The 12,310-nt window shown below is 44.0% G+C and overlaps 1 protein-coding gene across 1 annotated transcript in view; it reads left to right on the top strand.

The window, feature by feature from the left end:
- Window positions 1-1,120: 1,120 nt before the first annotated feature.
- Window positions 1,121-12,310, top strand: part of RCL1 (RNA terminal phosphate cyclase like 1) — a 32,931-nt gene continuing 21,741 nt past the window's right edge. Inside the window, exons 1-4 of the mRNA XM_054004277.1 lie at window positions 1,121-1,299; window positions 4,002-4,073; window positions 4,911-5,086; window positions 11,089-11,163. Coding sequence (XP_053860252.1) covers window positions 1,152-1,299; window positions 4,002-4,073; window positions 4,911-5,086; window positions 11,089-11,163 — 471 coding nt within the window. The 5' untranslated portion in view covers window positions 1,121-1,151. The remainder of the gene's footprint in view (window positions 1,300-4,001; window positions 4,074-4,910; window positions 5,087-11,088; window positions 11,164-12,310) is intronic.

Here is a 12,310-nt window from a genome sequence, read left to right as displayed (position 1 = left end):
GGCAGGGCCTCCCCTCGAGTGCTGGGTGCAGCTCTGGGCTCCACCATTTCAGAACCATGGGAAGGTCCTCAAAGGTGTCTGGAGGACAAGACAGGTGGTGGAAGGACTGGACACCATGGCCTGTGAGGAGCTGCTAAGGGCTTTGGGCTTGTCTAGTTTGGAGTAAAGGAGGCTGAGGGGCAACCTCCTTGTTCTCTACAGCTTCCTGAGGAGGGGAAGTGGAGAGGGAGGTGCTGATCTCTTCTCCCTGGGATCCAGTGACAGGATGAGTGGGAATGGTTCAAAGCTGGGCCAGGGAGGTTCAGACTTGCCATTAGGAAGCATTTCTTTATAGAGAGGGTGGTCAAGCCTGATGATGCCCTGAGCCTATCACTGTGTAAGAGGCATTTGGACACAGCCCTTAAGAGCCTGCTTTACCTTTGGGTTGGCCCTGAAGTGAAGCAGTTGGGCTAAATTATTCTTGTACATCCCTTCCAACTAGACTATTTCATTTTAGGGAACTTCTTTTCATGGGCACGTAAATGTAGCCTAACAATTGACATTGTCACACTTCCACTGTAATCGATGCTTCTCTTAAAATAAGAGATTGGAAGCTTTAGTCGGTCTCCTCCTTAAGGACAGCAGGACTCTGTCATTAAGCAAACAGGCTATCCCAAGGACTGCGAGCAGGACTCATTCCTCCGACCGTTTTCCTTAAGGTAGCCAGGGATAAATTACTGAAAAGTACTGCCTAAGGAACATATTCCCAGAAACCGACCCATTTCGATGTGGTGGCAGTATCCTTGTGCGGACACCATGCTCCGCTGCGGACCGTCTTCACCCGCCCGCCGAAGGAGAGCCCAGGACGAACAGCGGAGGAGCAGGTGGCCGGGCTCCGGTCAGACGCATCTCCCGACAGTTCCACACTCCTTAAGTTTCAACTGAAAACACGCAGGTTGGGAGAGCAGAGGAAAGGGCAGAGGCTGCCACCCGTGCCACGACAAACTCAGCCCAGCCCTTCTCGCCGCGGCCGCACCGCCGAGCGTCTGCGCCGGGTCCTGACGGCTGCGAAGCACGGGGGCGGTGCGACTCTCCCAGCGCCCGCCCGCCCCCTGCCCTTTGCCCCCGCCGGTGTCCCAGCGCTTCCTGTTCCCAACCACGTGGGCAGCGGGATGGCGGGCGGCGCGGCGGGCGAGGCGCAGTGCCTCAGCTACACGGGATGCAACTTCCTGCGGCAGCGCCTGGTGCTGGCCACGCTCAGCGGGCGCCCGCTGAAGATCCGCAAGATCCGTGCCAAGGAGGAGGACCCCGGTCTCCGCGGTGAGCGGCGGCACCCGCGGCCGCGGGGCGGGAGGTCGGGGGGCGGCGGAACTCCGGCGGCGGCTGTGCCCGGGACTTGCTGCCGGGAAGGGGCAGACCCCCACTGGGAGCTGGGACGGCCCGGGCTCCATCTGGGCGGGCCCCACCGAGGAGGGTGGACCCACCTGCATTCCCGTGGATGCACTCTCCCCCTGAGCGCTCCGCGCACCCATCTCGGGTGCAGCTGTCACACGTGGATCGCGGGGCTCTGGGAGGAGGAGGAGAAGGCGGGGGAGCGGGCAGGGGCGGTGAAGGAGGCCGGAGCAGGGGGGCTGTGACACACCCGCCGCTTCCTGCTGTCAGCTTCCCTCGCTGCCCGGCGGGGCGGGGCGGCGTGGGGGGGAACGGGGCAGTACCGTCCTCGTCCCGCCGGTTCGGCTCGGCTCGGCTCGGCAGCCCTCCCTTCTGCACGGTCACGCCTTTTCTTCAGAGTGGGCCATCAAGGGCTGGTGCTGCCCTGCCGAGCCGCCCCGGTGGGACGGGGCTGACACTGCCCGTCCGCCCCTCCCGCCCCGCGGGGCAGCGCCGTTCGCTCCGCGCCTGGCGGAGGCGGTGCGGGAGCGGCCAGGCGGGGCTCTGACCGGCTCGCTGCGTGTGCGGGAGCCTCTCCACAGCCCCGGAACTGGTTCGCGTTCCCGTGATGGTGGCTTCGCAGTCGGGATGGCAGAATGAATTCCCGGTCTCTTGGACCGTCGTTTCTGCCGCGTGCCTGTGTCCGCGCCCAAGCGTCGTGTGCTCCCTGTGCTTGTGGGAGCTCACGTTCCAGTTTTAATAGGTCACGTTTTATGCTTTGATTTTTGTCAGGGTTTTCTGAAACACAAAAGGTGAAAGAGGTGAATAATTTATTCTCATTTCTGCAGATTTGTTTAAGGGAAATCTTTCTTAGGGAGTACCATCGTCATTCTCATACAAAGCCTTTGGCATCCAAGGATGAATTCCATCATAAACTGAAGTAAGAAAACAATAGGGTAGAGCTTCAGAAAGAAACATTATTGTGGTGTTCAGTTATTTTTTGGGGAAGGACCCCTGTTATGATGTTCAGAACAGGGGTAGATGCTTCTCTGCCTCCTGAGGAGGAGTAGCTAAAATTTTTAGCTACTTTTTTACACAGCCTTCGGTGTGTAGCTAAAAAGTCTGCTCCAAAACTGCCAAAGCATTCTTGTGTGCTTGACTTAACTTTTACCACGATCCAAAGTATTTATTATCACTGTGGAGCATTTGGTGGTGGTCAAGTTTGTAGCTATTGCCATGTTTTTTTAAAGAGTTATTGAATTTACTTTTTAAAGTATGGGTTCAAGTGTAAACTATGATTCTAACAGAAAAATAATAACAATAGATAATTCAACATGCTGGTCTTTTTGCTTTTCATGACTGGAACTTTAGTAAACTCTGCTACTGGTGTTCTCCAAGAGTGAAATGTGTGCTCACAAGGATGCACTCTTGCACTGGAAGATGCCCCGGTGCTTATAATGTCATATAAACTTTGTAAGCATATAAGCTGTCATAGTTTAGAAAGAGAGCAGAACCAGTATTGTGTGACTGAGACATCAATCATGTTATACAAATATTGACAAACTGTAAATCCTGCAGGTAGCTCTGTGGTTTAAATATCTATGACATCCTAGAGTCACATACAGAAAGAAAAATCTGATTACTGTGTAAGAAGTAACACAGGATTATTGCTAAGGAAGTTCTGCAGCCTACAAACAATTATGCAGATGCTGTCAGCTCTTAAAACTAACTGGATTTTGAATTCTGCATATAGTTACCTATCTTCCTTGATACTGAGCCTGTACCATGTTGGAATACTAGAATACTAGCATATTCTTCCTGGAATGGCCTTTTTCAGTTGGCTGGGGTTTTTTGTTTGTTTGTTTGGTTTTTGTTATTGTTTCTTTGTGTTATTTCCTTTTTTGTTTTGGTTGGTATTTTTGGTTTTATTTTGGTTTAAATTCGCTTGTCCTTTTCATTGTCTCTGGGTAAGAATCCACACAATCAAGGGAAACTTGAGGAATTATTTCCACACAAACTGCTATAGTATAGTATAAGCAAGAAAAGAGGTAGTGGGAAGACTTTTGGTTCTCTAGCCCTAAATATGTCCAAAACTGTTTTGGAAATGGAAAATTTTAGAGTCTGCAAACAACTAATTCTGTTTGTGGAACAGATATGAAGCAGTAGCACTTCATGTCCAAATGTCCCCTTCTTTTAAGCTAACACTTTTACAGAGAATAATGTGAAACTGTTATTAGCTTGTCATGCTTCAGTATATGGAGTCCTGTTTGCTATGATTTGTCTGTTTTGCTTTGTACTGAGCAAAATGTAAATTGTCAAAGGTTTTATCCTGGACAAGTGCAATCCCTCAAGCCACTGTGGTCAGAAATGTCCGCTTGTATTATGTGCTGTGTGCCAGGGAGAGGAGTGTGACTAGTCTAGCTGCCACATCTGAGGGCATCTCAATTGATTTGAGATGCCTGTAAGTGTGGAGGCTCACATTAACATCCCTGTTTTTACAGAGAATTGCCTTTTCACATGTGCTGGCATTACACCAGAGCTTGAAGAGTGAGACAACCTTACTGTCATGAAAAGCAGGAAAGGGTAAAAGTACACGTAAGGTGTTGAACTTATAAGAAACTTTACAATTCTGTCTGTGCTCTACTCCTTAGATTTTGAAGCAAGTTTTATTCGCCTGATTGACAAAGTGACCAATGGCTCACGGATTGAAATAAACCAAACAGGTGAGATCTGTTTTTTCCGCTTTATCTGTTCTGGTCTCCAGGATTTATCAGTTTCTGCAGTAGAATTGAAGTCTTATCTTGATAGAGGTAGGTGTTCAGATAAGATTGACTGAGAAGATCAGAAATAACAAAGTTGACAACATTTGTAATAATTGATCACATGCAAGAAGGTCAGTGCTCCACCATATTGCAGAGAGCTAAGGAAGCTCTATTGCCCAAGAACTAAAATTAGTATTTTGTTAGGTATGCAAGATTTCACGGTGGGCAAAGGTTCCTCTGTACCAGAATCAATTTTTTTTAGAAGAAAAAGAAGATTTACCCTCTACAGAGGCAAACTTCTTAGCCAGACTGCTTGCTTATTCATGCTTACAAAAGAGTTGGATTAGAGTGAAAAGCATCCCATGTGAAACCTCAGCTCGTCTGAGTTTTTTTTTTCTTTTTTTCTTACAGTTTCTAATCATCTTTTGTTGGTAAGTAAGGCAAATGAATTACCATCAGATATGCCAAGATTCCAATGACCTCATGTACTGATGAAGGTTTAGCTTCTATGGAAAATAATAGTTGTTTATATCAGCATTTTGTAGATTCCTAAGAGATCTATGGTTTTAGAGGGAGGGGAAAGGAGGAACATGATGTGCAGGACAGACAGACAGTCATGTGTTGACCCATTTATTAGCTGCAGACATGTAAATAGTGTGCTGGAAGTGCTATAGCCTTCCATATCGTCTTCTGCCTCCAATTTGTCTCCTGTATTGTTGCAAAGTATTTTTGTGCCGTTTCAATGGCCAGCATTTTACAGTGCTCTCATTTGGTTTGCTCCCCTGGCCTCTTCCCCAGGTACTACCTTGTATTATCAGCCTGGTCTTCTGTATGGAGGCTCATTGGAACATGACTGCAGCCCCAGTCGTGGTATTGGCTACTACTTGGAAAGTCTGCTCTGCTTGGCACCTTTCATGAAGCATCCATTGAAGATTGTCTTGAGGGGAGTAACAAATGATCAAGTAGATCCTTCAGTAAGTAATAAAATTTAAATATCAGAGAAGGATATTTTTCCCCCTAAAATAACAAGATTGAGAAGAAGTGTCTAAAACATATTGAATTTTTGTCATCCCTCACATCCAGGAGTATCCATTGTTGCTGCATTAGCAAGCTCTCTGAGTCAAAGAAGCATCTGCTAAACTAGAGTGTATCACATTCTGAACTTCAGTTTGTAATACTCCTGACTGAACTGATGTTCAGTTCTGTACAGCTTCTGTCTTCTCCCCTGCAAACTCCTTTTAAATGCATTGTTAGGCCCTGACACAGGTTTGGTTCTCCTCTTCTCTTAGAATTACAATGGATTATTTCTCTTGCCCCACACATGTATTTACTCTATAAAGAAGAAAGCGTCTTCAAAACATGAGTGCAAAAAGGAAGGAATCTTTCTCTTCTGTTGGATTCTGGACATAGTCATACCACTGTTGCTGTCAAGCCTTCTTTCTGTTAGAAACAGGAGTCACACGGTGATTAGTCAATTACAGTAGCAAAAGTATATAATAACTGTCTGGTTGTTCAGAAGCATGCCAGAAGGTGTGGTAGGTCAAATGGCTATGAAATGCTTGCCTTGTTTTCTATTACTGATATGTAGTCCTTTGTTTTGTACCAGTGTTGTTACAGAAATGAGCTGTGGGAAACGTGATCAGAATGCTGAAGTAATGATTAGTGGTCACGGTCTTTATTTTTCTCCAAAGACTCCAAACATAAAATTCTGCCTTTAGAGAACAGCATTACTCTTTACTTTTTGAATGGTGATTGGACACTGCCTGTTTTCCTCTGAGTAAATTAAGGACACATTGTAATCTGAAAATGTAACCAGTTTAAATGAATACAAATACCTGTGAAGTATAACTATAGATACTACCAGAGCCCCTGAGTCCTGCTCGAATTTATTACTTTCCAGCTGTGTTTCTCTGGTCATTTAAAAAACTTTCTCACCTGTGGCTCTGTGAGACATCCCCATGAGTCAAGGGATGATCAAAGTGGGTTTTACACAGCACTATAAGAAAAAAAGAGGAATTATTTTTTGCTATCCTTTCTGTCATTGTGATTAAAAGTACTTACTGTAACTGGTAAGTAGTAAGAATCAAAGAACTCCTTTTTTGTTGACGATTTAATCACAATGGAGAAATTCTTGCATAATCTGGAGATGAAGAGTAATCCAATGTCCATATTGCTTTCAAGTAAATTTGGACAGTCATCTAAGCAACAGAGTCTTGATTCTGGAAATTATTTCCTTTTGGGCATCAGTCACATGGGCCTGAGATTAAACTGTTTTAGTTCAAATGGGTGCAAGAATTGAGGTCACTTTGTGCTTGAAGGGTGCTTACACTTGCCAAAACTCAGACAAGTGGGTCGGCATACATCAGCTGACTCCCAAGCTCTGTACCCTGAAAGTAAATCAAATGCAGTTACGTCTTAAGTTCATTGTCCTATCGTAGCAATTATGTTTTAGTTCTTAGTGACAACACAGTAACAACTTCAGTTACTGTGACTCAGCTCATACTTGTTAACTGTTAAGTGGTTGTAACTGAATACCAAATCTAAAATTGATTTCACCCTGGCTTATGTCTGTTTAACTTGCCTGAGTAAACACTAATCATGGTGCACACCAATAATGTATTTAGAGGACTTCTACAAGTTGTTTTGTATAAAATATGTGTCTCCTGGTTTCTGAGACTAAAAGCACAAAATAAATTTTGGTTTTTATTTTTCAGTAGACAGAGGGTGTATATAAACTCAGTGAACAATTTTTACTTATGCTTGCCCAAAAAGAGGTGCTTGACTTTGTTTATTTATCTGTATGCTTTCTGCTTTCCAAAGGTGGAAAGACAAACCAGTGTGACTACAGTGGGTTGCTCTTCATGTAGCAACCTCTCTGTTTCAACTTAGTGGGTTGTATTGGATTTGCATGGCTGGATTTTGTGAGCTGGGATGCTATAGAGGCGGCTTCTGTAAGAAGCTGAAAAAAGTTTCCCCTTCCTCCAACAGAGGCCATGTCAGCTGGCTCCAAGACAGACCCTCTGCTGGCCAAGTCTGAACCCATCAGTGGTGGCAGTAGCACTGCTGGGGTAACAGCTTTAAGGAAGAAGAGATGGGGGGTGGTACAGTGGAATAACCTGGAGCTGGAGAGTAGAGTGGGAATATGTGAGAGAAACAGCCCTGCAGAGAGCAGGGTTAGTGAAAAATGGGAGGTGTTTCATGCACTGGAGCAGAGATTCCCCTGTAGCCCATAATGAAGACCATGGTGAGGCAGCTGTCCTCCTGCAACCCATACATGTTGACAGCAGAGCACATGTCCACCTGCAGCCAGTGCAGGACCCCACGCTGGAGCTGGTGGATGCCTGAATGTGGCTGTTAACCCATGGGAAGCCTGCACTGGAGCAGGCTTCTGGCAGGACCTGCAGGCCTGTGGAGACAGGAGCCTATTCTGGAGCAGGTTTGCTGGCAGGACTTGTGAACTCATGGGGAATCTGCACTGGAGCAGTTTATGAAGAACTGTAGCCAGTGAGAGGCAAGTAGCAGGAATACGTGTGCAACCAGGGGAGTGTGACCTTTCTCTCATGGTGTCAGTGAACAGGTAGGCTGACCCACTGGGGTTTGTGAAATCTGCTTTCAGCAGTGAGATCTTGGCTTTTACACAGCCTTTTACACAGAAGTATTTGTGGGATGTGTGGTTTGAGGTTGCTCTTCACCAGAGACCTCCATGTCAGGTGCATGCAAGGGAATATTGTGGATCTCTTGCTATAAGGAGAGTAGAAGAGATTCAGGTCAGAGGAAGAGTTTCTAAAGGACATCTTGTAGAAGGAAAGACTTCAGCTGAGTTCAGTGAGGCACAGGTCAGGCTGTGTTCCTGGAGTAATAAGAGCATGTGTTTACTGTGGTGTTTGTTTACATACACTAACAGCCCTCCAATAGGGTGTAATGGAAAGCTCTTTGACAATTGGCATCACTCCTAAAGAGTACTGTGGCCACTGAACGTGCAGTTGTTCCAAGTGAGACAGTGCTGACATTTTTAATAATAATATTATCCATATTATTTGGTACATCATTAGACACTGGAACAAATCAGCCTGAGAAGTTGTGGATGCCACAACCCTGGCAGTGTTCAAAGCCAGGTTGGATGGGGACCCGGTCTAGTGGGAGGTGTCCCTGCCCATGGCAGTGGCAGGTGGAACTAGATGATCTTTAAGGTCCCTTCCAACCCCAAAACATTCTATGATTCTGTGATAATACTGCATAGTATTATTACTGTGTGAGTGATACATCCTAAATGGGTGAAAGCAATGCTACTTTACTCTCACTTGTCAGGAAGAGATAAGCCTTTGGAATACCAGCCTGGACTGTTCATTGACAGCCTACACTTGCAACATGTTTTCCTGTGCTGTCACTGGTGAGATCTGACCCTGGGTAGTTTGTGTGACCAGCCATGTGGGACTGGGTTGAGGCAGTTTAAAGTTTCTCTGTATAGTGATTATGTATGCAGAGGATGCCCTTTGTAACGTGCCTTTTTGGAGGGAATGGAGGTGGCACACAAATGATAGCTCCTATTTTCCTTTCCTTCTCTATGTATTGTGATCCTGAAATTTAGGTATAGCTGGAGTAACTTGTTTTAGAGTAATCATTCTTGATGTTTGTGTTTGTTGAAGGTTTTTTACAGCTATACCATGGGGCTTTGAGTTCAAATGACTGTCATGCTGACATAAGACTAGTATATTAAATTTTAACTTAGGAGCAATAATCTTCACTCTTAATCAGAATTCAACAGTTGTATGTAGAAAACAAGAAGTTTTTCCTACTGAGTTTTCTTCCCACAGTTCTTTTTTCCCTGTTGAACTCTGTTTTTTCCCTTCCCCCTTCTCCCAGTCTAGGCCCTTTTTTGCAAAACATAACAGTATATGTTAGGTGGGGCTCAATGATAGGTGCAATGCCAATGGATATACAGGCCAACTGGTGCTTTTCCTTTTCGCAGGTATCCATGTGCTGCAGGGTCTCTATCTAGGTGTTTTGTTTGGTTTTTTTTGTTGTTTTTTTTTTTTATATCTTTGCAATGGATAAAGGATTGTTAAAATTACTTTTCTTCCTTTTTCTTAGCTACTGTAGATTTCTTTAAAGGGAAGTGATAAGTGATTTGCATTTACACAACTTGGCAAATAAGCAGTATTTATGGGAATTAGAATGTTGTCATTTGTGGTGAGGTATATCATCAGTTGTATGATACATCTGTTTCGGTGCAACTTGGAGTTATTCTGTCTTTTCTGGAAATTGAATAACTGCTCTCCAAAGGGAGCTAAGGGGTGGGGTTTGTGGCTGAGGATAGGCAAAAGGATGGAAAAATGGGTTTACAACTCAGTTCAGCTGCTGTTTTGTGATTTTCAGTGAACTGCTTCACATCCTGCCCAACTTCCTGCTTGTCTGCAAGGCAGAACAGCCTTTCCTCAAATACTGCTGATTCCCTCCTCTGTTTAGGCAGCAAAATTGGAAGTCAGTCTTATTATTTGTCTGTCTGGTACCTCAAAGTATTATGCCTGAAATTTTTCTGACGACTGAAAACTACAACAAATCTTGAAGTTTTTTGAGTTCTTAACCTACAAAGTAAAGTTTTTATTTTTTACTGGTATGTTTTGTTTCATAAGAAGGAGGAAGAAACATTGTGTAATTTTAATTTGAACCAGATCAGCTTGTTGAGATTTCTGCCAGTGGTATTCACATGCATGTTAGTAAAGGCTCCACTCCAAAAGTCAAATTTGTATAGTTAATGAATACTACTGAAGGGACAAAGCAAGGTAGCCTGGCTGTAAAAAACCATAAAATTTGTAAGTTAAAAGAAGTTAAGCATTGGCTTACAGTTTTGTTTATTTTAATGTAGACATTCAAATATTGATGCTAAAAACAACACCAAATACCTTTCTGTAAGAAAAGAGATATGATGTCCAGCAGGATTTGAAAATGAGAACTACAACATAGACTCATAGCTCCTCAGGTACCACTAACAGAATGTTCACAGATTTGTAGGTGAGGTATGTGCTGCGATTTTGTCAGTGGCTTGCACTCTCTTCAAAGCAGAGAAAGTGAACTTCAAGAATTACGAATTTTGGCTGAAGGCGTGGGAAAGAGGGTGGTTTTTATCTGCCTCCTCAAATGCTGTCTACCTCATGACTGTTTCCTTCATCTGTGTTTATCTTCTCTTTGGTCATGCTGTCCTGATCTTGTCTATCCACAGCTATTTGTCTTGGGTAACTCCTTGTGTTGTTGCACTGCTAAATAATTTATATCACGTTTGGCAACACTACTGAAGTTTCAGAAGAGGGAAGAAGAGGGACTACTAATTCCTGTAGTCTTAGGAATTAGGAAGAGCAATGACAAGGATAATTCTGTTCAGACCTGGACCTGGTGAGCACCTGGCTTAAAAGAGAGTACACTGATGACGTATTACCTACTTCAGATTCTTTTAAGTGCTTCAACAGAAACTACTTATAAGCTTCTTAGAAACAGGTAAAAAGAAGATGCTGATAGAATGATCTTTCTGCTAAATCAAGGGTCTGCTCTTGCAGTGATGATTGAAAAAAAAATCAGTGGTTCTTGCATTAATTTGTTTAGCTCTAGGAATTTTTTCCTAATGACAGAAAAATATTATTTTCTCAATAATACAGAAATGTTCAGAGAAATGTTTCGCTGTTCAGAGAAATAAGTAAGCTGTTTTACATAATGGCATTCAAAATCAGGCTGAGGAAAAAAGCCAGAATAGGAAATTCTATCTGCCAATAATTTGTTCTAGGAATTTTTTTTTTTAGTAATGATGTATTGTGGTAGGCTAACTAGATGTTCTCTGTGCTGCATTCCCATGGGTTCCCATAAAATACCTTCCATGAAGAAGACTTGTCTCTGTTAGTCACCTCATAATTTAGTGATTTTTTTAAATTGCTGACTAACCTAACTTCCAATAGAGAGTCTTTTCTTAAAATTCTGTATTCCATAGGTTGATGTCCTTAAGGCAACAGCTCTGCCTCTTCTGAAGAAGTTCGGAATTGATGGTGAAAGTCTGGAAATCAAGGTAAGACAGTTTGTTTCTTTCTTTTCAAGCATGCATTGAAATTCTCCTGCAGTACTTCACGGGGCCATGTGTTTGCTGTGGGTTTCTGTCTCTAACAGATAATTAGTTGTGGCTATGAGCCCCACATGGTGATAGAGAGGGTAAGGAGAAAGTAATGACTTTCCTTAGTCTCCAAAGAAGACTGAGAAACCTTTTTGCTTTTTGTTGCTTTTCAGTTCATTTATTATCTTTTTATTTCTGCTTGTTCATTCTGCCCCATGCTTGGGGCTAGGAATTAAAAATGGTATCTTTAACCTTTTTCACCTGTAGGAGAGCTGAATCTCTGTTTGGGTAGCTGGGGTTTGTTTCCAGTTTGGAAAATAGAGGAAAGAAGCTTTTCTTGAAGACTACAGTCTTCAGAGGCCCAGTAAATCTGGATACAAAACAACATTCGGGTTTGTTTTAGGTGGGAGAAATGTGTGAAGAGTCTGGCTGCACTACTGGGTCCTGCTGGTGCCTTGCTCTGCAGAGGCTCACCCCTCACCCCCACCCTGCCTACAGCCCAAGTGCCCATGTCATTGTCCTGGCACTGTCAGCCTCTGCTCCTGTGACTCTCTAGCAGGGCTGGCCTTCAGCTCGCCACAGCCCTGCCCTGTCTGGCTGTGGGCCTCCTTACCCAGACCCATTCACTTGCCCATGCCCCAGCTCCATCCTTGGCTTGGAATGGTGGGACTGGGTCAGGCTAGACAGACCTGCTAGTGGGAATGAGTTCGTTCTGGTCCCTCACACACAGAATATTCTGAGTTAGAAAGGACCTGTAAGGATCATCAAATCCAAATCTTAAGTGAATGGTTCATATGGGAATCAAAGCCACAACCTTGGCATTATCAGCACCATGCTGTAATCAACTGAGCTCAAATCAAATCGTTCTAGTCTCCTCAGCAGCAAGCTGCAATCTGCTACTAAAGACAAGTCTTAAGCCAAGGTTGTTTTGTTAAGATGTTTTTGTTTGGTTTTGCACTGTTTCCTATTGAGAAGCCATTCCTTACTTTACTTGAGAGGAACAAAGAAATCAATGCCTGCTTTTAGTTTTGATGCAAAATCCATTTCTGCTTTTAGGATGTGGTTTTCTTGCCTGTGTTTACATAATGCCCTTACTTAAAACACT

This window comes from Vidua macroura, chromosome Z (genome assembly GCF_024509145.1).
Source record: "Vidua macroura isolate BioBank_ID:100142 chromosome Z, ASM2450914v1, whole genome shotgun sequence".
Classification (NCBI taxonomy): Eukaryota; Metazoa; Chordata; class Aves; order Passeriformes; family Viduidae; genus Vidua; species Vidua macroura.
The sequence above is the reverse complement of the archived record's forward strand: the minus strand, read 5'-3'. Positions and strand labels throughout refer to the sequence as shown.